The sequence below is a fragment of the Microcaecilia unicolor genome, chromosome 3 (assembly GCF_901765095.1).
Source record: "Microcaecilia unicolor chromosome 3, aMicUni1.1, whole genome shotgun sequence".
Classification (NCBI taxonomy): domain Eukaryota; kingdom Metazoa; phylum Chordata; class Amphibia; order Gymnophiona; family Siphonopidae; genus Microcaecilia; species Microcaecilia unicolor.
In genome coordinates, this window is record NC_044033.1 from 215,835,232 (window position 1) to 215,858,478 (window position 23,247).

A 23,247-nucleotide genomic window follows, 5' to 3' on the forward strand; every position below is an offset into this window, starting at 1 on the left:
ACTGGAGAGCTACAGAGGGCACCAGCCTATATACCGGTGATGTCACTGGAAAACAGTTCTCTACCTCCATCTGCTGGTAGGAAAGGGGTACAACCCACATGTTCAGACTGGTGTGGCAATGATGATAACGATTGATTGACTGATTGGGATTTATTAAGAGATTTACCCAAGGCGGTGTACAGCAAGTATAACAAAACTTACAATTTTGTTAACAGTATAAACAATGGTAAAATGACTAAATATAAACATAAATACAATAAATGAGGTAAACTTGAAAACAGCAAATTGAAACCTAATAGGACTACCATGAAACAGGATCAAAAATATACACATTTAACAGCACTGAAATTCAAATAACAGAGATATAATACAATGTCAGCATAAAGAAATGAAGTTGCCATTATTCCCACCGTCTACCTCACAAATAGTCGCCCTATGGTCTTGTCCAATAATGCCCTATATAGCGCCTGTCCCAAGTCATGATCTTGGTTGGGGTTGCAATCCACAGTTTGAAAAGCTCTGGTATACTCTCTTCTCCTTTCTGTTTCCTCCTTCCTTCAGCTATATATTATTGAGTAGGTGTTTTCAACTCAGTCCTCAGGGATATGTGCAATAAATATGCATGAGGGATATTTCGATGTAATGGGGGAAGTGCATACGGTCCTTGAGAACTGGGTTAAAAATCACTGGTGTAAATATAAACCTTCCTACAATTCTGTTTTTGAAGATTGTAAACTGCCTATATAGAATTCCTGATAGGTGGTATTTCAACAAGCTAATAATAAAATTACCCCTCCTTCTCCCCTTCCTGCTGCTTTCCATCTTTTCTCTCTCTGTCCTCATCATTCACCCCTATTTCTCTCCGGTTCCCATAGGCGTTGATGAATCAGATGTTTGGGGAGGTTAAAGGGTGGTGGGGCAAGCTAAAATCCTTACAGCCCACCCCCCCAAGTCCAGCATCTATCTTCCTTTCCCTTCTTACCCCCACCAGTGCAACATCTTCTTTTATCACTTCCCTATGCCCCCAGCAGTCCAGCACTTCCCACCTCTTCTTCGTCCCCCCCTCCACCATATCCAGCATCCAGAAGCTCCTGCTTTTCCTTTCCTGGTATCAGTCCTCTTGCTGCTGTTTACTACTGCTGCTGCCATCACCCTCCCTGTTCAGGTACCAAAGAGGCAAGAAGATTCAGCACTGTCCTGTGGTCTTGAAGGAAAGGCCTGCGCTCAAGTGCTGTCGCATCTCTCTCCACCTCTTCCAAGAGGAAATCATGGGATGGAGGGAGTGAAGTAGCACACTTCAGCACCTGCACATGGGCATGCGCTTCAAGGCCTTGGGCCAGCACTGAATCCTTTTGTCTCTTTGGCTCCTGAAAAGATTGGGCAGTGGCAGAAGAGATGGGAGAAAGGGAAAAGGGAGGCATGAAATGTTGCAGTCCTGTCCTTTTACTGCCACCCTCCCTGGTCAGTCACCGCCCTAGGCGAATGCCTAGTCTGCCTGGTGGCTCTGCCAGTTCTCGTTGTATGCATAAATGTTTAGAATACAGGTATATATGCCAGCATGTAGCCCGAGCACTATTCTGCTAATTTCATTTAACTTCCATAGTGCGTGTTTTGCAAGGGAGTGTTCACAGGGGTGGAGCATAGGTAGGGCTCCCACAGAATACTATAAGATACACATGTCCCTGCTGCACTCAAGACACTCACACTTAACACCAAAAGTCCAACAACAAAAAGAAAAACCAAACAATCCCACAGAAGGCATTACAGGCAAATGAAGGAGTGGGAATGACCAGAGCAATGAGCCAAAGAAATAGCGCAAGTTTTTCGATGACACACACTGACATAATTTACAGCCTAGGACTAGTGTCTGCCATTTGCTCCATTCAGCATCCTGTTTCTATTGGCTCTTTGCCATAGGCGTAGTTTGACTGTTTCATTTGGGGGGCAAAGGATGGGCGGAGCATATTAGCATATGGGCGGGAACAGGAACTTGAAGAGAAGGCTTCGGGGCAGAGCCGAAGGCAGCGTGTACATCGCTACTGCTGCCAGGAATGCTGGAAAAGACTGCTGCCTGCGCCGGAGGGAGGGAGGAAGAGAGAGGGGTAGACGGACACCGACACGCTCCTCTCCGTCCGCATGGCTTCCCTGCCCTCTCTGTCTGCGTCCAGCCCGAAAGGAAATAACGTCAGAGGAAGGCGGGACGCAGACAGAGAGGGCAGGGAAGCCAAGCGGATGGAGAGGAGCGCGTGCCTGCTTGTTTTGTTTTTTTTAACTACTGGCGCGGCGGCGCCTCGTCGTCGTTTGGGAGGGCATTGCCCCCCCTTGCCCCCCCCCCCAGTCTACGCCCATGCTCTTTGCCCAGACTCCTGATGAAGCCATAGGCCGAAACACAGATCATGTAGAGTTCATGTTTCAGTGAAGCCTGTAACACTTTTCATTGTGCTGTCTTCAAGCAAACCCTGTTTGTTCTACACAGTGAGTTTTTTTCTAGAAAAAAAGGTGCCGGTACTCAAATGAGAGGTCACCCTTCAGGGGTGGGGTGATCACTGAGGGACCCACCCCACAATAGCCAGGCCCCCTGCAACCAGTCGCAGAATCTAAGACAAGGCAGAATTGGTGTGTAGAACCTGAGCTCTTTCATTAAAACTTGGGGACCATGGCTCAGTTTTAGCAGACAATGGAAAAGGTGTCGGTACTCAGTACCTCCAAGTACCCCCTCAAAAAAAGACCTGGTTCTACACAATAAAGACTTGTGCTTTGGTCATTCCCAGTGTTCTATAAACAAAATTGGTCACCTATTTTGCTTTACTAGAATTGACTCCAACAACAGCCCTACAGGGGCCTAATTGTTGGTGTATTTTATTGGTTCTAGAATGTTTTTTTAAATCATCGTTGTTTTTGGTCTGTTAATAAATGCCACTTTATGTATGTTAATTCACCTCTGTAGTTTGTCGGAATTTAATTGATCCTCCCCCTACTCCCTTCTTGAGATTGGTAAATAGGTCCCACTGCATAAAATGAGATTAAGGTAAATAACGCACATTATTGCATATTGTTATCTGCTAACATGGTAGAACCTTTTAATAAATGTAGCAATTAATTTTTGAATAAATGTGGACAGTTTGAAAATGACTCCATAAAGCTATCCTGTAAGTGTGATGAATTGCAATTTCCTTTTGCCATCCCACTGTCAGCCACTTTTAGTCTCAGTCAAGGACAACTAATCACAATAGTATTACAGTTTGAAGTTATTCTCAACCATGAGCCTATTCCTAGGCAAAATCCACAGAGGCAGGACCAGCGATGTTCATGATAATCATATTGTCAGACTTTGTTCAGTTATTCCCTACCATTGTCAATTTCACATTACAGTATTATCTTACCACCATTATGGAATCACAATTACAGTGTTGTAACATTATTGAAGAGTATACCCTTGTACAGAATTTACTGAATGATTGGCTGGTACTTCACCCCCACTAGCATGGCCCTGCTTGGAGACTAATGCCAATTTCATAATAACAGGCTGTGACATCAGCTATTCAGGATCATGATATGAAAAACAAGATGTGGCCAACTTCATAGGCTTAAGTCTTGAGTAAAATTAAAACAAACAAACAAAAAAAACCTTAAGAAAGTGTTTCAGTGGAATTGAGAAAGCATTATTCTCTCGTTCACATACAGTGGAGAAAGGGACTCTTGGGAGGGGTATATTGGAGGAGAAAAACAACAACTGTTTGTTAAGCAAGATAGACTTTTCATCAAGATTGGAAATTGAAAATATTTCTGGTAGATGGGAGAAGAACACTTGGATTTAAATATAACTCTCCCCCCCCCCCCCCCCATAACAAAGCATCATATTATGAAGTTCTGTCATGTGCATTTGGCTTCTCTTTGGACCTTCCCATTCATCAGTCCATACAGACTGGTAAAGTCCTTCAGAAATGATCAATGATCAGGGTCTTGCCAGTAGGCCACTGGTTTTCTCAGGGGATCCACTCAAACTTGTCTGATTTGGGTAGCAACAAGTCTAATGACATGTTCTTCTGTTCCCTCTCAGACTCAATGAGCTGATAACCAAACACTTCCATCTCCTGTTTACACAATTTCTGTACTTGCTTCACTTTTGAGAAGTGCAACTTCTCCCTCCATTGTTGAGCAACCTTAACAGAGTCTTCACTGAAAGGCATTAAGTTTTTATCGTTAGGAATGAGCCCATGGCTGACATTGTAAGTCCAGGTTTTGAACTTGGTTGTCACTGTGAGTCCTATGTAGTCATACAACTCTGTGATAAGATCCACTGGGCTCCTCACAAGGTCTTCATAACGCACCATGATATACCGGTTCTTCAAGAAGGGTTGTGGATTCAGAGAGGCCAACTTATAAATTTGTACTTGGGCCTTGCAGATTTCTTCCATCACCACACTGATGTTGGATGTGGACCCCTGAGCTTTGCTGACTATAACATCATCAGAGTTTAGGTATCCAATTGATTCCCGTGAAGAGAGGATAGCCCGAGGATCCCTTACCAGATGGATTATTTTCAGGTTCAGTGAAGGGTCTTTCAGGAGTGGGTAGAGAACCTCTAAGCTGAAGATTCGAACAGCCTTCAGCACCACATAGCTATAGTTTCTGCAGGCCTCCTCCAATTTTTTAAATGGAACTGTTCCACATTTTTTGACACACTCTGTTCTGTTGATGAAGTCTTTGAGGGTAGAGTCTGGGCAGACAATAGAAGAACAGAGGGCACGGCTCTCTTGCCACAGGAAAAGATTTCCAATGTACTGGCTTTTGGACATGTAGGGTGTTAAAGTAGACATGTCACATAGGAAGATGGATCTGATCAGGTCCCGTACAGGCAAATGCAGAAGCTCTGGGGTCTCCTGGGGTAACCGGTTCCACACATGCCAGGCAGGTTCTATCAGGTAGAATACATCGGGGTTCTGATTGAAGAGCTGACCCACAAAAGAAGACCCTGACCTCCATGTAGAAAGGATGAGGAGGTGGGTTTTGGTTTGTTTGGGTTTGATCCTTTGGTTAGGGGCCTGGTATATGTGCCAATTGAATTGCCATATCACCAGGACAAAAAACACACAGAGGAAGTACTTCAGGTAAGTGCTGCATTTTCCAATCATCACGACAGAGAACTGTGAACAGAGAGCAGAGGTGTTAGACTGGAGGGGGAAAGTGTCTGAATGACTAGCTATACAATTCCTGTGACCTCCAACTATAGCATTGGTACACAAGTGGGGAAAGCATGTGGAGCATGCTCATTGAATTTTTTGTAACCTGTGTGTGTGTGCATGTGTCTAGCTATGGTGTCTTTGTTTGTGTCTGATGGAAAGGAGAGGGGACTGGCTGGCTTTGTTCTTAGGTAATTGAGTAGTTTTTTGAGGGATTGGGAAAGGTGGGGATAGGTAAAGAGTGTGGTAGGTATGGGTAATTTGGGGAGGTGGGGTAGATGTAGAGAGGTATAGGGTTGGGGTACAGGGATAGTTGGTGGTAGTTTGGGAAAAACTGGGGCTGGGGTGGTTTGGAGGCAGTGATTGAGTGATTACATTTTGGGTGGTGGGGGTTATTTGGAGCAGGTAGTTGTAGGGGGCAGTTGGGGGCGAGGTAGTTAGAGGATGGGGAGATAATTGTGAGGGGCTGACAGTAGTTATGGGAGATTGGGGTGCTATGATTCAATGTATTTACGTTTCTATGCTACAGAAGATTAACTGCTTTTCCCATAGAAATGCATTGGGTCATTTTTTTAGGGACTTATTTCTCTAGAACCGCCTATCTAATCCGGCCCATTTTCATATCTATGTGTCTTCTCACTGGCTTTTCCTTATGTCAGATTTGATCCCATTAGGTTAAATGTTCAGAGAGTTATTTTGTCCACAGTTAAAGAATCAGATATTCTCTACCCCTTAAGTATAACTCTAATTTCTGTTAGGTTGGAAAGAATAATGTGGGGAAAGAATGCAGATCATGACTCATGGAATTCTTTCCAAATCTCTGCATGTGTGAGTGTGTCTGTGTGCACACATCTGTTTGTATCTGCCTCACGTGTATGTGTGTCTGTTTTGTTTGTGTGTGTGTGTGTGTGTGTGTGTGTGTGTGTTTAGGGGGGTATATTTCTGTTACATAGAAACAGAAAAATGGAGACAGATAAAGTCCATATGGCCTATCCAGTCATCCAATTCGTACCATCTACTATCCCTTCCTCTCTCTTAGAGATCCTATGGGGCTGACATTCAGACTGCAGGAGTTAGCTGGGCTGCCTCCTGTAGTTGGCACTGAGCCCGGATACTCAACACAGGGCCGTTTCCGGTGGCTGGCATTGAATATCTGGTTTATTTTTGGCCAGTTTAAACTTAACCGACCAAGCCCGATATTCAGTGTTGGCTGGTTGAGGTTAAACCAGCCAAAGATAGACCTGCTATTTCAATGGCCCGATTTAGCTGTCAAACTTAGCTGACCATAAGTACATAAGTATTGCCACACGGGGACAGACCAAAGGTCCATCAAGCCCAGCATCATGTTTCCAACAGTGGCCAATCCAGGTCACAAATACCTGGCAAGATCACGAAAAAGTTTTACATTTTATGCTGCTTATCCCAGTAATAAGCAGAGGATTTTCTCCAAGTCAATTTAATAATGGTCTATGGACTTTTCCTTTAGGAAGCCATCTAGACCTTTTTTAAACCCCACTAAGCTAACCACCTTTACAATGTTCTCTGGCAACGAATTCCAGAGTTTAATTAAACGAGTGAAAAACAATTCTCGGATTCGTATTAAATTTACTACTTTGTATCTTCATCGCATGTCCCCTAGTCCTAGTATTTTTGGAAAGAGCAAACAAATGATTGATGTCTACACGTTCCACTCCACTCATTATTTTATAGATCTCTATCATATCTCCCCTCAGCCGTCTTTTCTCCAAGCTGAAAAGCCCTAGATGCTTCAGCCTTTCCTCATAGGGAAGTCGTCCCATCCCCTTTATCATTTTTGTCACCCTTCTCTGTACCTTTTCTAATTCCACTATATCTTTTTTGAGATGCGATGACCAGAATTGAACACAATATTTGAGGTGCGGTTGCACCATGGACCGATAAAGAGCCATTATAACATCTTCACTTTTGTTTTCCATTCCTTTCCTAATAATACTTAATATTCTATTTGCTTTCTTAGCTGCCGCAGCACACTGAGCAGAGAGTTTCAACGTATCATCAACAACAACGCCGAGATCCCTTTCTTGGTCAGTGACTCCTAACGTGGAACCTTGTATTATGTAACTATAGTTCAGATTCCCATTTCCCACATGCATCACTTTGCAGATAAAGGTCTATAAAATAATGAGTGGAGTTGAACGGGTAGATGTGAAGCATCTGTTCACGCTTTCCAAAAATACTAGGACTAGGGGGCATGTGATGAAGCTACAATGTAGTAAATTTAAAACGAACGGAGAAAGTTTTTCGTCACTCAACGTGTAATTAAACTGTGGAATTCATTGCCAGAGAATGTGGCGGAGTTTAAAAAAAGTTTGGATGGCTTCCTAAAGGAAAAGTCCATAGACCGTTATTAAATGGACTTGGGGAAAATCCACTATTTCTGGGATAAGCAGTATAAAATGTTTTGTACATTTTTGGGATCTTGCCAGGTATTTGTGACCTGGATTGGCCACTGTTGGAAACAGGATGCTGGGCTCGATGGACCTTTGGTCTTTCCCAGTATGGCAATACTTATGTACTTATGAACTAAACGTCATCTGCCATGTAGACTCCTAGTCTCCCAGTCTCTGAAGGTCCTCTTGTAATTTTTCACAATCCTCTCAAGATTTAACTACTTTGAATAACTTTGTGTCGTCAGCAAATTTAACTACCTCACTAGTTCCTCCCATCTCTAGATCATTTATAAATATGTTAAAAAGCAGCGGTCCCAGCAGAGACTCCTGGGGAACCCTACTATCTACCCTTCTCCATTGAGAATACTGAGTATTTAACCCTACTCTCTATTTTCTATGCTTTAACCAGTTTTTAATCCACAATAGGACACTACCTCCGATCCCATGACTCTCCAGTTTCCTCTGGAGTCTCTGATGAGGTACTTTGTCAAACGATTTTTGAAAATCCAGGTACACATGTTTATCCACATGTTTGTTCACCCCTTCAAAGAAATGTAATAGATTGGTGAGGTAAGATTTTCCTTCACTAAATCCATATTGGCTTTGCCTCATTAATCCATGCTTTTGAATATGCTCTGTAATTTTGTTCTTAATAATAGTCTCTACCATTTTGCCCGGCACCGACATCAGGCTCACCGGTCTATAATTTCCTGGATCCCCTCTGCAACATTTTTTAAATATCGGCGTTACATGGGCCAATCTTCCGGTACCATGCTCAATTGTAAAGATAAAATTACATATTACTAACAATCGTTCCGCCAGTTCATTTTTCAAGTCTATCAGTACTCTGGGATGAATACCATCCAGTCCAGGAGATCTGTTACTCTTCAATTTGTCAAATTGCCCTATTACATCCTCTAGGTTTATAGAGATTTCATTCAGTTTCTCCGACTTGTCAGCTTTGAATACCATTTCTGGCACCAGTATCTCTCCCAAATCTTCCTCGGTGAAGACCAAAACAAAGAATTCATTTAATCTCTCCGCTATAGCTTTGTCTTCCCTGATTGCCCCTTTTACCCCTCAATCATTTAGTGGTCCAATCGATTCTTTTGCCGGCTTCTTGCTTTTAATATACCTAAAAAATATTTTACTCTGTGTTTTTGCTTCCAGTGCAATTTTTTTTTCAAATTCCCTCTTTACCTTCATTATCAATGCTTTGCATTTGACTTTAAATTCCTTATGCTGTTTATTATTTGCAGTTGGTTCCTTCTTCCATTTTCTGAAGGATTTTTTTTTCACAGTTCTTCTCATTTTATCATAGTCTCCTTTTTGAAAGTTAAATGATAACATATTTGATTTCTTGTTTATACTTACTCCAAAGCTAATATCAAATCTGATCATATTATGATCCGTGTTTTCAAGCAGCCCCATCGCCATTACCTCCCACACCAGATCATGCGCTCCACTAAGGACTAGGTCTAGAATTTTTACTTCTCGGCTCCTGTACCAGCTTCTCCATAAAGCATTCTTTAATTTCATCAAGGAATTTTACCTCCCTAGCATGCCCTGATGTTACGTTTACCCAGTCAGTATCGGGGTTATTGAAATCACCCATTTTGCCCAGTTTGTTAACCTCCCTAATTTCCAATAACATTTCTATATCTGTCTGTTCATCCTGGCCAGGTGGATGGTAGTACAATCCTATCACTATCCTTTTTCCCTTTACACATGGAATTTCAATCCATGGGGATTCCAAGTGTGTTTTGTTTCCTGCAGAATTTTCAATGTATTTGATTCAAGGTCCTCCTTAACATAGAATGCTACCCCTCCACCAATTCGATCCACCCTGTCACTACGATATAATTTGTACCCCGGTATGACTATGTCCCACTGGTTATCCTCCTTCAACCGGGTCTCAGAAATACTTACTATATCAAAGTTTTCATTTAGGGCAATATATTCTAACTCTCCCATCTTATTTCTTAGGCTTCTGGCATTTGCATATAGACATTTCAAACTATGTTTGTTGTTCCTATTTACATCATGCTCAGTACTTGACAGTATTAATTTGCAATCTTTTGTCTGATTTTTTATTTTTATTTAAGGGCATCTGATCTACTATGGTCTCTTTTGCAACTTCACTATCGGGATACCCTATCTTCCCTGTTTTGGTGATATCTTTAAAAGATACCATATTCTAACCATGCGCTTTTGAGCAACTGTCGACCTGCCACTGAATATTAGTGAATATCACACGTTATAACCGGTTAGTCACAGTCTGGGAATATTCAGCAGGAGATAACCAGCTATCTCCTGCTGAATATTCCAGGATAGCCAGTTAAGCCCTATTTAACCTGCTAGGAGCCATTCCTGGCCTTTTAAATAATGCTGAATATTGGGCAGTATGTACTTGTCCCAAGCTTGCTTGAATTTAGATTCAGTCTTTGTCTCCTCCACTGCCACTGGGAGGCTGTCCATGAATTCATCACACTTTCTGTGAAGAAGTATTTACTCAAGTTACTCCTGAGTCTCCCTTTTCACCTTCATCCCATGCCCCCTAATTCTGGAGGTTCCTTTCAGTTGAAAGCTCCTGTACATTGATGTCATGGAGATGTTTAATCATCTCTATCATATCTCCCCTCTCCTGTCTTTCTTCCAAAGTATCAGACCATTCAAAAGAAAAGATCCTCTATAGTCTAAACTGTAAGCAAAAGGAAAAAAAAATCTCAAAGACCAGTGAAAATAAAAAACAGGGAGGAAAAAGCCTCAAGATGTTCCCAGATAATAGCTGACAGAGTAGGATGACTTCATCATTGGCAAATGAAAAAAACCTCTTTGATCAACGTGGTCTCAAAATTAGGAACTGAACAGATACTAACTTGTTAAAAAAAACAGCTTAAATACTTAGCTGTTGAGTCTCTTTCTCCTGACTATAGCACAGACCGTGACCAACGATGGCCAGCGTTTCATAGAGCTGTGTCAAGGTCAATCAGTTAGAAAATCTGCAAAACAGGAAAAAGAGAGAATAACATGAAACTTTCCAAAATTTCCTAATAAAATCACTTTACTTTCATTGCTTACTTAAACTCTGTTCAAAAAAACTGACAGAACAATGAGGACACACTCCTGAAAAAATGGCGATCCCTCAAAATAACCCTGAGATGACGTCATGCCAAGAGAGGTAACAGCCAGTTAGCAAGGCGCTGGCAAAAACAACTAAAAATCCAAAAATCAGAAAACAAATGGCACCATTCAAGCTTAACATTCAAACCCAATGGAATCGGGGAATTTAGTTTAAAAATTCACATGCTCTTTCAGTAGAAGTAGACGTCCATCACCTCCTCTCATTGGCGGTGTGATCTGTTGTAATACTTGGCAGCGTAATGTCTCAAAAGAGAGGCAGTTAGCAACACAATGAATGACCAATGGTGACGTGGTTTCCTGAGTCCTAATAGCACTCTTATGCTCCACCAGACGTGTATACAGCTGTCGAGAAGTTTGCCCAACATATAGCTTTTTACAAGGGCAGATAATACAATAGAATACATGGTCAGATCTGCATGTAGTATTGACCAAAAGAGTAAATTCTCTAATTGTAGAAGGACCTTTAAATACTTTCTTCCAAAGTAAGATCTGTAGTGACTGTAGTTGCCCCTTGTTACTTTGCCTTCTCACAATTTAATCTTTGGTGCAAGAGACTACATGCATCTTCATTTTCCTACCTGTAAGAAAGTAGTTTATAAATCTATATATTTGGATCCTTTTCATACCAAGGTACTAAATATTGGAATTCCTTGCTGAAAAATATAAGATCCCAACATGATTACTTGGTTTTTTGGAAGTTTTTTCTCCCCATTGTGCTTTGTTATTGAATTCTTAATATATTTACGATTCTTTCCTTATTGATAAGTGTGGGCTTATGTATTTTGTTTTGTATTTTGTAATGGCTTCTTTTTAGCCTGTTAGCCACATTGAACTTGGAAATTGTGTGGGTAAATGTGGGGTATAAATGTCATAAATAAATAATAAATAAGTCTGCCCCCCATATGCTTATCTGTTTTGCTTGAGCGTGTTTGTGTGGGTGTGTGTGGTATCTTTTTTGTGTGTATGTGTTTGTGTATATACATTTGTGTGGATGTGTCAATCTGTGATGGCTTTGTGTGTGTCTGATCAGGAGAGGTGATAAGAGGAGAGAGATGTTTGGAAGGTGTGATTCAGTTTATGTATGCTGTAGCTGTTGGAACTGCTTCTTCCACAGAATTATATTGGGGCATAACAGACCTCATAACTCCCTTGTTGTTTGTTTGATGCCCTTGTTACAAAGCTGCTACCCACCCACACCTCCCAATGCTCCTTAGCTCTAATTTACACCTCATGAAGGATAGATACTCCTTTATACCTCCCAACTCCCTTCATCTCTCAGTAACACCCTCCTTAAAAGCAGTCACCCTTAATACCTCCTAGCTCCCTTGATCTCTGTCACATACTTCTTATAAAGCAGTTACCCCTTCATATCTCTCAACTCGCCTCATCTCTCATTAAAATCCTATCATTATAAGGCAATTCACATGGACTTCAGAGCTAACAATTTATCCAGTTTCAGGAATGAGACGTTTTGGCTTATCCTGGATTTGCACTTATATCAACAATGCAGTGTGATAGTTGTAATACCTGATTCTACTCACTGAAATTGTTGCTGCCCCTCCCATTACTCCAGAGTACACCAGGATAGGGTTGTCAGTCCAGGACTGGCTTAAAATCTCAATCCTGGAACTGGATAACTTGGGGTACCAAAAAGTAGTCCTGCCCTACTCTGCCATTTTGTCCAGTAACTGCTCTGTTAGAACTTCTTTCTGGCCTGTAATAACTGTAATGACACCTGCTCCTTGGCATTACATTCCTTCATTACCAAGAGAGAAAAAAAATCTCCAGGACGGACACAGAGTGCAACCTGTAGAATGGCCACCAGATGGTGATATTGTTATGCCAATGGAAAATTGTGTCCCTTTCTAGGGGACCCTTTTACCAAGTTGCGGAAAAGAAGGGCCCTGCGCTGGTGGAGGGGGCCGTTTTTTCCCACGCGCCAGGGCCCTTTTTACCGTAGCAGGTAAAAAAAAGCCCCCAGTACACATGGCCATGCGGTAAGAGAACTCTTACCGCATGGCCATGCAATGGAGAGCCCTTGCCGCTATCCATTGAGGTGGCGATAAGGGCTCCTGCGCTAACCCGGGAATAACTGGGCAGCATGCAGCGATGCCGGGTTACCGCCGTGCAAGTTTTATTTTTTCCCCCAGAAATGGTGCACTCAGGGCGGGACTACCGCCGATGGCCATGTTTGGCCAGCAGTAGTTCCAAAAGAACAAGCAGTAAGCCCATGTTGGGCTTACCACCGCTGTGTAAAAGGACCCCTAGATGTTAAGGATGGAGCCATTATTTTCAAGAGGGAAACTGACAATGGGTAGGGGTGCTAAGGCCCATTTAATTTGTCCATTTATCTCCTGCTGCTGTGCCAAAAACTCAGCTTATCTCCACCTTGACTTTTACAGCAGCTAAGGGTCCTCTGTGTCTATTTTTGGTACTGTTTTTGCCTTCAGCAGCACCACTAAGTCAATTCTAGTCTCTGTGTCTGAGTTTTAATTCCTGCCTGTATCTCAAACTCTCTGTATATGACCTTCATTGAGAAGAAAACACCAGGAGGGTCAAAAAGACAACACGAAACACTAACATGACTTGTTTGGCAGATGCCTGCATCAGTGGCTTCCCCATGTCTGTCTCAATAACATAGACTTTTCCTTCAGGAACTTGTCCAAACCTTTTTACACTCGGAGAAGCTGAGGTGTGTAGCTGGCACCCGTGCCAGGCAAACTGCCTTTTCCTCCCAGGGCAGCTTTCATATCCTACCTCTCTCCGATATGCTCCTTATAAGCGTGGGCAAGTGATTTCACTCTCCACTGCCTTAGGTATGCACTTAAATGGTAAACCTTCTAGGGTTAGGGCAGTGCTTGCTGTACATATCTCACCTGAGTTTGGATTTGGAAAGACAATCTATAATCTAATCCCAAATATCTGAGAATAAAATAAAGCCTCAGCACATGTCAGTGGCTGGTAGACCTCACTGTCTCACCCTGAGGAGTCTAGAGAATGATATGGGGACGGGGACTCGCCGTAACCATGGGGACAGGGACAGGTCCCAGAGGGACAGGGCGGGGATGGGGACAGAGCCCATGGGGACGGGGACAAACTTTGTCCCTGTGTCATTTTCTACTTTGAAGCCTGTTAATGAACTGGACTGTTATTTATTTATGTTTGAGTGATGCAGGCAACAATATTTTGATTTTTTGGAAAAACATGCAAACATGTAGGTCACAGCTAGCAAAATTTGCACGGGGGATCCTGTACAAGACAAGTTGCTCATTTTTATTATTGTTTTCTATTTGTGATTTATAAACAACAGTTGCACAGCATATTGTTCCTTTTTATACTTTAATAAAAAGATTTAAATATAAAATCAAGTGTTCAAGGCTTCTACAGATGAGGACAGAGGTCACAGGGATGGAGACAGGGCTTGCAGGGACAGAGCAGGGACAGAGACAGAACCTGCGGGGATGGGATGGGGACAGAGACAGAACGGACAGGGACAAAGTTTGTCCCCTTGTCATTTTCTAATCTAGACCAGGGGTGTCCAACCTCGGCCCTCCTCAAGTCAGGTTTTCAGGATTTCCCCAATAAATATGCATTAATCTCAATCCTGAGCTCTCTATGCTATAATGCAGATACGTTAAAATATTATTCCATACAAACTGCACTTGTTACTTTTTCTTATTTTTATTACTTTTAATTGAACATCAATCTTCAAAAAGATGTATAGTATTCACAATGCAATATCTTCATTCATTCTCATGCTTACCTCTTTCATACTTCAAAATCTAGTACAGTTATTCACACATCAAGGAATTAACATGAAGATTCTCAAAGGATTATGACTATTGTAGCATAATATTCCGTTATTGCTGTCAGCTCTTATAAATTAATGTGGACACAAAGTTCTTCAATGTTCAACAGGCGCCCACCTCATACCGGCGGCAAGTTAATCAGAGTAAAATTATACTCCCAATGTCTAACTGGTACCTCAAGTATACCAATGAAAACAGTTCCTCCACTATTGTGCCAGTGAATCTCCTTTAAAATTCTTTCACGTCGTTTCCTTGATCCGTTTTCTCTAAATGATTAATTCTCGTGCCATCTTAGTTTCAGTGCAACGCAGTACAAAACACTTAAAAACGAGCAAGAACCAGGAGAACGTAAGTAAATAATTAGTGTTGAAGGCATGTGATGTAGAGCTTAACTCTGGCACACACAAAAACTAATGGAAGGAAATCCAAACTTCATTTCAAACTTGTAAATAAATCCTAATAAATAAATACAAGAGTAGGGTGGACTGGCTCTTCCAAAAAAACCAAGGGAGACGCTTGCTGGACAGAAGTGATCTTTATTGGAAATCATCAAACAACTCTAATGACTCGACACAGCTGCCGTGTTTCGGCGCCAAAGCGCCTGTGACAAGAGTCTTGGGATGTTCATTGCAAAAATTTCCAAGATCACATTCAACCTTAAGCGAAAAAAAAATGTATCCAAGATGTGGAACGGCACATAAAAATTCTGTCAGCAGAAAGTTTTATGGCTTTTCAGCCCACCCTACACTTGAACTCCTCTTTGTTGAAGCTCTTAGGGATCAAGTGTTCGCTCAAATTTGGGCACCATTTACTAAAACCAGCCCTATATAACCCCCAGCAAGTTTATACATGTTAGTACAATTGTACAATGCTGGGGGGGGGGAGGGGTTAAGCATAAACAGCTTATAGAATAACCCTTATATTGAACAGAAAAAGGGGGCTGAACTAGCACGACTTTGATAATTGTGAGCATTATTTATTAAAAATGTATACACAGCCTAGTACCTATGTGGTTTACAGAAAACCATACAGATAAGTAAGAAACAAAAACTTGTAAAACACTTCAAAGAAATAATACTGTTCTTCACTTGTAAAAAAAAACCATATGGCTACCTTCTAGCTAAAAGCATTAACAAAAAGTTGCATTTTTAATTTGAACAGTGCCATGAAGGCTTCAACACTAGCTACTAGGTTATGGAGATCTAATGAATTTCAATTTCATGTAAATTAAGATTTATAATCCTCTCATTACCCAAAGATTGGATCCAGGCAGTGCAAAATACATAATAATCATAAAAAACTGAGGGCCCTGTTTACTAAGGTGCACTAACATTTTTAGCATGTTCTAACTGTGTAGATGCCCACAGGAATATTATGGTCATCTACACAGTTAGTGTGCGTTAAAAACGCTAGCACGGCTTAATAAACAGGGCCCATAATAAATAGAACTAAATCTATCACTGATATATAGATAACTAGAAAGACAGACAGACTAACAGTAACTACACAGACCTATAAAGATAGTAAAACAATGTCTTCCCTGTGTCAGACAGATCTGCACCTCTCAGGCAGTTTTCTCACCTGTGCAGTGACTGCCTTCTCCTGCAGCTCTTCTCCCATTGACCAGTATAGCATCCTGTTTTGATAGGGGAGGTGGAGAGGTGGTTACTCAAATGTCCTCCTTTCATTGCCCAGTCAGAAATCCAACCCCACCCATGTACTTACTCCTGTGTCATTCCAGAAGGATCATCTTTTCCACTCCCTGCTCTGTTTCTCACTCAGTTTACACAATGGTTAACTGGGTAAATAGAACAGCTCTGGTTGAATAGATAAATACATAAGTACATAAGTACATACTGTAAGTACATAAGTAATGCCACACTGGGAAAAGACCAAGGGTCCATCGAACCCAGCATCCTGTCCACGACAGCAGCCAATCCAGGCCAAGGGCACCTGGCAAGCTTCCCAAACGTACAAACATTCTATACATGTTATTCCTGGAATTGTGGATTTTTCCCAAGTCCATTTAGTAGTGGTTTATGGACTTGTCCTTTAGGAAACCGTCTAACCCCTTTTTAAACTCTGTCAAGCTAACCGCCTTCATCACGTTCTCCGGCAACGAATTCCAGAGTTTAATTATGCGTTGGGTGAAGAAACATTTTCTCCAATTTGTTTTAAATTTACTAGTTTCATCACATGCCCCCTAGTCCTAGTATTTTTGAAAAGCGTGAATGGTCTTTGTTTTGAATTGCCTGGTGTCAGTTTTTTAAAATTAAATATAGAAACAAAGGGACTCTTTTACCAAGCAATGTTAGAAAGTGGCCTGTAGTAGCCCTCAACGTGGGTCTTTCCCCTGTGCTGAGGCCACTTTTAGCACTGACGGTAAATGGCAGATTTTTCTACTTTTCTAATAATGGCCATGCACTGATTTCTCCTTTAGTGCATGGCCATTAGTGCATGAGCCCTTACTGCCACCTATTTTGTAGGTGGTAAGGCCTCAAGCGCTAATCCTGCGCTAATCAGTTTGCAGTAATGCCCATGTGCTAACCGATTAGCATAGCTGCACCCACTCTCTGCCCCCAATGCTAAAAAAACACATTTTCTTTTTTAGTTTATGAGTAGCATGCACCGATCCTGAAATTACCATGGGACATCTGAGCATGCCCCACAATACTGCATTTTAACCTGTGGTAAGCACACGCTAGTACTTACTGTACCTTAGTAAAAGGACCCCATAGAAAAATAGGTCTATAATGACCATATGGTCTATCCATTCTGCCCATCCTTACCATCCTTACCATCTACAATCTCTTCCTCTTTCTGTTCATACCCATTTCAACCAATCAGGATGACTTTTATTCTCTGCAATAATTGTGGTGCTTTAGTTTCAAGGCAAATCATCTGGAGACTGAAAGCTTGTCCTATCTGTCTTCAGCTATCTACTTTAAAACAAGAGCTCTGTAAAGTAATGCAAAAATTAGATGCAATTAAAGCAACTTATAGGACTGTGCAGAATCATAACTTCTCACCACTGCCTCAAAGAATAAAACCACATAAGAACAGATGGTTCACAGTAGGCTCAGGCAGACTTCGTCATGTGACACAAAAGCATCCACCAGCACAAGTGTTGCCACTACAAAATTCTTTTGCTCCACTACAGCATTGCGATGTTCCTGAAAATAAAACTGAGGCGGAAGAAAAAGCAAGGAAGGTGGAACAAAAAGATAAGAAGGTACCCAAAGAGAAAAGACACCCCCAAATCACTAAAACCAAAACACATACTAGGAAATGTAGATGGAAAGCGATGACCACAAATGCTCGTAGTCTAAGCAATAAAATTCATGACCTTCAAGCCCTGATGTTGGAGGCAGACTTGGACATAGTTGCAGTCACAGAGACATGGCTCAATGGTTTCCATGAATGGGATGTAAACATACCAGGCTATAATCTTTTTAGGAAGGATAGAGAGGGGCGTAAAGGTGGAGGAGTAGCTCTGTATGTGAGAAATGATATCGCAGCGACTGAAATGACAGGAAACTGAGGAAAGGAAGAAGCGATATGGATCACCGTAAAAAGAGAGGATGGAACCTCTGTCCATGTGGGCGTTGTCTACAGACCCCCGACACAATTGGAGGAACTAGATAAAGATCTGATCGCTGATATTCATAAGTTGGCAAAGAAAAGAGAGGTGCTGTTGTTGGGAGATTTTAATCTGCCAGATGTAGATTGGAAGGTTCCATCTGCCAAATCTGAAAGAAGTAGACAGATTGTGGATGCTTTCCAAAGTGCTCTGCTCAGACAAATGGTGACGGAACCCACGAGGGAGGGAGCAACGTTGGATCTGGTGCTCACAAATGGGAATAGTGTGTCAAATGTCAGAGTGGGTGCACACCTGGAAAGCAGTGACCATCAAACGGTTTGGTTTGATATGACGGCTGAAGTGCAGGGCGGACACTCTAAACTCAAAGTCCTGGATTTCAAGCGTGCTGACTTTAGTAAAATGGGGGAATACCTGAGGAAGGAGCTGATGGGCTGGGAGGACGTACAAGAAGTGGAAGGACAGTGGTCCAGGCTGAAAGAAGTAATAAATAGGGCCACAGACCGTTATGTAAGGAGAGTAACTAAAAGCAAAAGAAAAAGAAAACCGATATGGTTCTCCAAGCAAGTGGCTGAGAAAATAAAGGCTAAAGAGTTGGCGTTCCAGAAATATAGAAAATCTCAAGAGCAGGAACACGGGGAGGAATACCGGATGAAACTGAAAGAAGCCAAGAGAGAGGTACGTCTGGCGAAGACGCAAGCGGAAGAACAAATGGCTAGAAATGTAAGAAGGGGAGACAAAAACTTCTTCAGGTATATTAGTGAAAGGAGAAAGACTAAAAACGGAATTGTGAGACTAAAAGATACAACAAAACGCTATGTAGAAAATGATGAAGAAAAAGCCAATTTGCTAAATAGATACTTTTGCTCTGTTTTCACAGAAGAAAATCCTGGAGAAGGACCGCTAGGGACTGGCAAAAGTACACCTGAGAATGGAGTGGACAGAGCACTGTTCACGGAAGAGAGTGTTTATCAACAACTTGGAAAGCTAAAGGTGGACAAAGCAATGGGACCGGACGGGATCCACCCCAGGATATTGAGGGAGCTCAGAGAGGTTCTGGCCGGTCCTCTTAAAGATTTGTTTAATAAATCCTTGGAGACGGGAGAGGTTCCGAGGGACTGGAGAACGGCAGAGGTGGTCCCTCTTCACAAAAGTGGTGATAGGGAAGAGGCTGGAAACTACAGGCCGGTAAGCCTCACTTCGGTTATTGGTAAAGTAATGGAAGCGATGCTGAAGGAAAGGATAGTGAATTTCCTGGAAGCAAATAAGTTGCAAGATCCAAGACAACATGGTTTCACCAAAGGGAAATCGTGCCAAACGAATCTCATTGAATTCTTTGACTGGGTGACGGGAGAATTAAATCAAGGACGTGCTATGGACGTAATCTATTTAGATTTCAGCAAAGCTTTCGACACGGTTCCCCACAGGAGGCTCTTGAATAAACTAGAGGGCTGAAGATAGGACCCGAAGTGGTGAACTGGATTAGGAACTGGTTGACGGGCAGACGCCAGAGGGAGGTGGTGAATGGAGTTTGCTCGGAGGAGGGAAAGGTGAGTAGTGGAGTGCCTCAGGGATCGGTGCTGGGGCCGATTCTGTTCAATATATTTGTGAGTGACATTGCCGAAGGGTTACGAGGTAAAGTTTGCCTTTTTGCGGATGACACCAAGATTTGCAACAGAGTGGACACCCCGGAGGGAGTGGAAAACATGAAAAAAGATCTGAAGAAGCTAGAAGAATGGTCTAACGTTTGGTAATTAAAATTCAATGCGAAGAAATGCAAAGTGATGCACTTAGGGAGTAGAAATCCAAGGGAGACATATGTGTTAGGCGGGGAGACATAGGCGTAGTTTGACTGTTTCATTTGGGGGGGCAAAGAATGGGCGGAGCATATTAGCATATCATTTGCATATATACATATGCAAATGAATATGCTAATATGGAGGAAGGAATTGAAATTTACAGGCAAAATATCATAGATGCAGATTTCAAAAAGCTGACACATTTCAGTTAATAAATTCTGAATAAAATACTTTTATCTACCTTTGTTGTCTGATCATTTAGTTTGTCTATTCGCTTTGGTCCCAGTGTCTTCTGTTTTATGCAGTGTCTTCTTTCCAGTAGGCTTCCCTCTGCTCCCCACCCTCCCAGTCCCATCCATCATCTGGTCCATCCCTCTGCTCCCCACCCCTCCCAGTCCCATCCATCTCCTGCTCCTTCCCTCTGCTCCCCACCCCTCCCAGTCCCAACCATCTCTTGCTCCTTCCCTCTGCTCCCCACCCCTCCCAGTCCCATCCATCTTTTGTTCCTTCCCTCTGCTCACCATCCCTCCATCCCATCCTTCTTCTGCTCCTTCCCTCTGCTGTGCCTGACGTCTCCCAATCCCATCCATCTCCTGGTCCATCCCTCTGCTCCCCACCCCTCCCAGTCCCATCCATCTTCCTTCTACTGCCCCCCCCCCGCGAGGTCCAAGATGGTGACTCCGTTTACCCCCTCTCTTCCTCCCTCCCTCCCTCCCTCCGGCGCAGGCAACAGTCTTCAGCTTTTTCAGCGTTCCTGGCAGCGGTACCGATGTACACGCTGCCTTCGGTCTGCCCCGGAAGCCTTCTCTTCAAGTTCCTGTTCCTACCTATGCGGGAACAGGAACTTGAAGAGAAGGCTTTGGGGCAGAGCCGAAGGCAGCGTGCACATCGCTACCGCTGCCAGGAACGCTGAAAAAGACTGCTGCCTGCGCCGGAGGGAGGGAGGAAGAGAGAGGGGTAGACGGACACGCTCCTCTCCGTCCGCTTGGCTTCCCTGCCCTCTCTGTCTGCGTCCCGCCTTCCTCGGGAAGGTGGGACGCAGACAGAGAGGGCAGGGAAGCCAAGCGGATGGAGAGGAGCGCGTGCCTGCATGTGTTTTTTTTTTTTAACTAATGGCGCGGCGGCGCCTCTGTTGGAATTTATTGTATTTTACATGCATTGCCTGTCAGATATTATTTCTCTGTGATTACTCTGTGACCTCTGATGTGAATTTCCTAGAGAGGTCACAGCTATGCAACTTCCTGTGGGGGTTAGACACAGCACATGGTGCTCATGATCTCTCCTAACCTGAGAGGATCCATGGTGTGAGCATCCATTACCATCTAAGCACATGGAAAGAGCTGATAATCCAAATGTATAGTATTATGTATATATAAGCCTGTCTGATTATAATCTAACTGCAAACTGTGAGTAAACAGATGTTTTGTTACTTCAACTTTAAAGTGACTCAGCAGTGAATTATTCTGGGGTGTATGAGAGAGATGAAGAAAGAAATTAACATTTCTAAAGCTGAAGCTGTGTGTATAAAAATCTGCTAATTATTTACTACAAATAATCCAACAAAAGGGTTATGGGCCCAGGGCTCAGGAATTGAAAAAGAAGAGAAATATTACCAGGCAGTAAAAAAGCCACATTTTTCTCTTAAGTTTTAAAAGAAAGATTCAGTCTGTCTCTCTCTCCCCCCACACACTAAACAGCAGACAGAAGGCTAAGAAAATGGCTGAGGGAGGAAATTCACCATTTTTCTACTCTCTCAAGGTGCCTAAATTAACTGAATTTAATTATCAGCAGTGGGAACTAAGATTCATATGTCTCCTTCGAGCAAAGAAACTAAATATATGCTTAGACCAAAACAGAACAGCTGAAAATATGGCTGAATGGGACAATGCAAACTATTATGTGAAGTGCATGTTTTTGGAAGCTCTCTCAGAGAAACAAGCCATATTAGTGGAGGGAAAAGATACACCAAAGGACATTTTATATAAACTGAGAACTATGTATGCAACTACATATGCAAAACAGCAACCAATTTGGTTAGCAGAGTTGAATGAAACCAAATTAAGGGATAAAAGTAAATGTAATGATCACATTATGCATCTTATGTCTTCATTTCAAAAGTTAGAACTTTCTGGAATTCCCATGTGTGATGCATTGAAAAGAGCATTTTTTTTTACCTCACTATCAAAGAAGTTTGATGTTTTTAGGTCTGTAAATGAAGCCATTGAAGGGCAATCTTTTGAACAGGCAACATCAAAACTAAGGCAGGAATGCATAATAAATGATTCTGAGGAGATGTGTTCTCAAAGCAAGTCAGAGAGAAATGAAACAAATTTCTTGGCAAAGAACAGAGGAAGGCGGAGCTATGGGAAAACTCCACCCAAGGACAAGCTGATTTGCTACTCATGTGGAAAGGAGGGACATGTATCTAAATGGTGTAAGGAAACACAAAACACTCCCTCTAGCTCACCTAAGCCAATGGAAGAAAAGAATTTTCCAACCAGGAAATGTATGAAAGACAATGATAAACACAAGGGCTTTCTAATGGCAGAAAAATCTTTGACTATGGTAAATAATAATTCAAATGAAAGTACTTGGATTTTGGATTCGGGGAGCACATGCCATTTAACCAATTGTAAGGATTTCTTTCAGGAAATGAGTCCAGAAGAAGGTATTCTTAATACTGCAAACGCAGGGACTGCTCAGATCCAAGCAAAAGGCATTGGATTCTTAAAATGCAAAGTGTCTAATGAAGTTAAAGAAATTCCTGTAAGTGATGTCTTGTATATTCCCCAAGCAGTTTGCAATATGCTTAGTGTATCTACATTAGATAAGAAGAGATTTGTGATTCATTTTGAAAACAGTAAGTGCACAATCTCTAAAAATGATGAAGTGTATGCTGAAGCTTTTATGCATAATGATGTTTATAAACTGAGCATTTCAGGTGAAGCCTCACATATGGCGCAAGTAAGGAAGAATGATGGTAAATGTAGTCTGGAAATCTGGCACCGCCGCCTGGGACATCGTGATTTTAAGGTGATCCAGGATCTTTACAGTAAGCAACTAGCCACCGGCATTCAGATAAGTGCAGATGCTGGAAAAATGGAGAAATGCATAGACTATGTTACTCAAAAAGGTGTGAGACCCTCATTTCCTGCATACACAGGAAATAGGAGTAATAAAGTGCTGGACTTAATACACAGTGACTTATGTGGACCGTTTAATATCCCATCATTGGGAAATAACAGATTTGTGCTAATATTCTTGGATGATTTCTCTAGATACTGT

The 23,247-nt window shown here is 42.2% G+C and overlaps 1 protein-coding gene across 1 annotated transcript; it reads right to left on the reverse strand.

The window, feature by feature from the left end:
* Positions 1-2,654: 2,654 nt before the first annotated feature.
* On the reverse strand, positions 2,655-16,165 carry LOC115466305 (carbohydrate sulfotransferase 5-like). The gene is made up of 2 exons (XM_030197471.1): positions 16,147-16,165; positions 2,655-5,147 (listed from the first exon to the last, which is right to left on the reverse strand). Exon 2 carries the CDS (start codon positions 5,133-5,135, stop codon positions 3,987-3,989), a length of 1,149 nt encoding a protein of 382 aa, XP_030053331.1. The 5' UTR covers positions 5,136-5,147; positions 16,147-16,165; the 3' UTR covers positions 2,655-3,986.
* Positions 16,166-23,247: the final 7,082 nt, after the last annotated feature.

What these genes read in the sequence shown, in the direction of transcription:
- LOC115466305 (XM_030197471.1), bottom strand. Translation starts at nt 5,135, where the DNA reads ATGATTGGAAAATGCAGCACTTACCTGAAGTACTTCCTCTGTGTGTTT.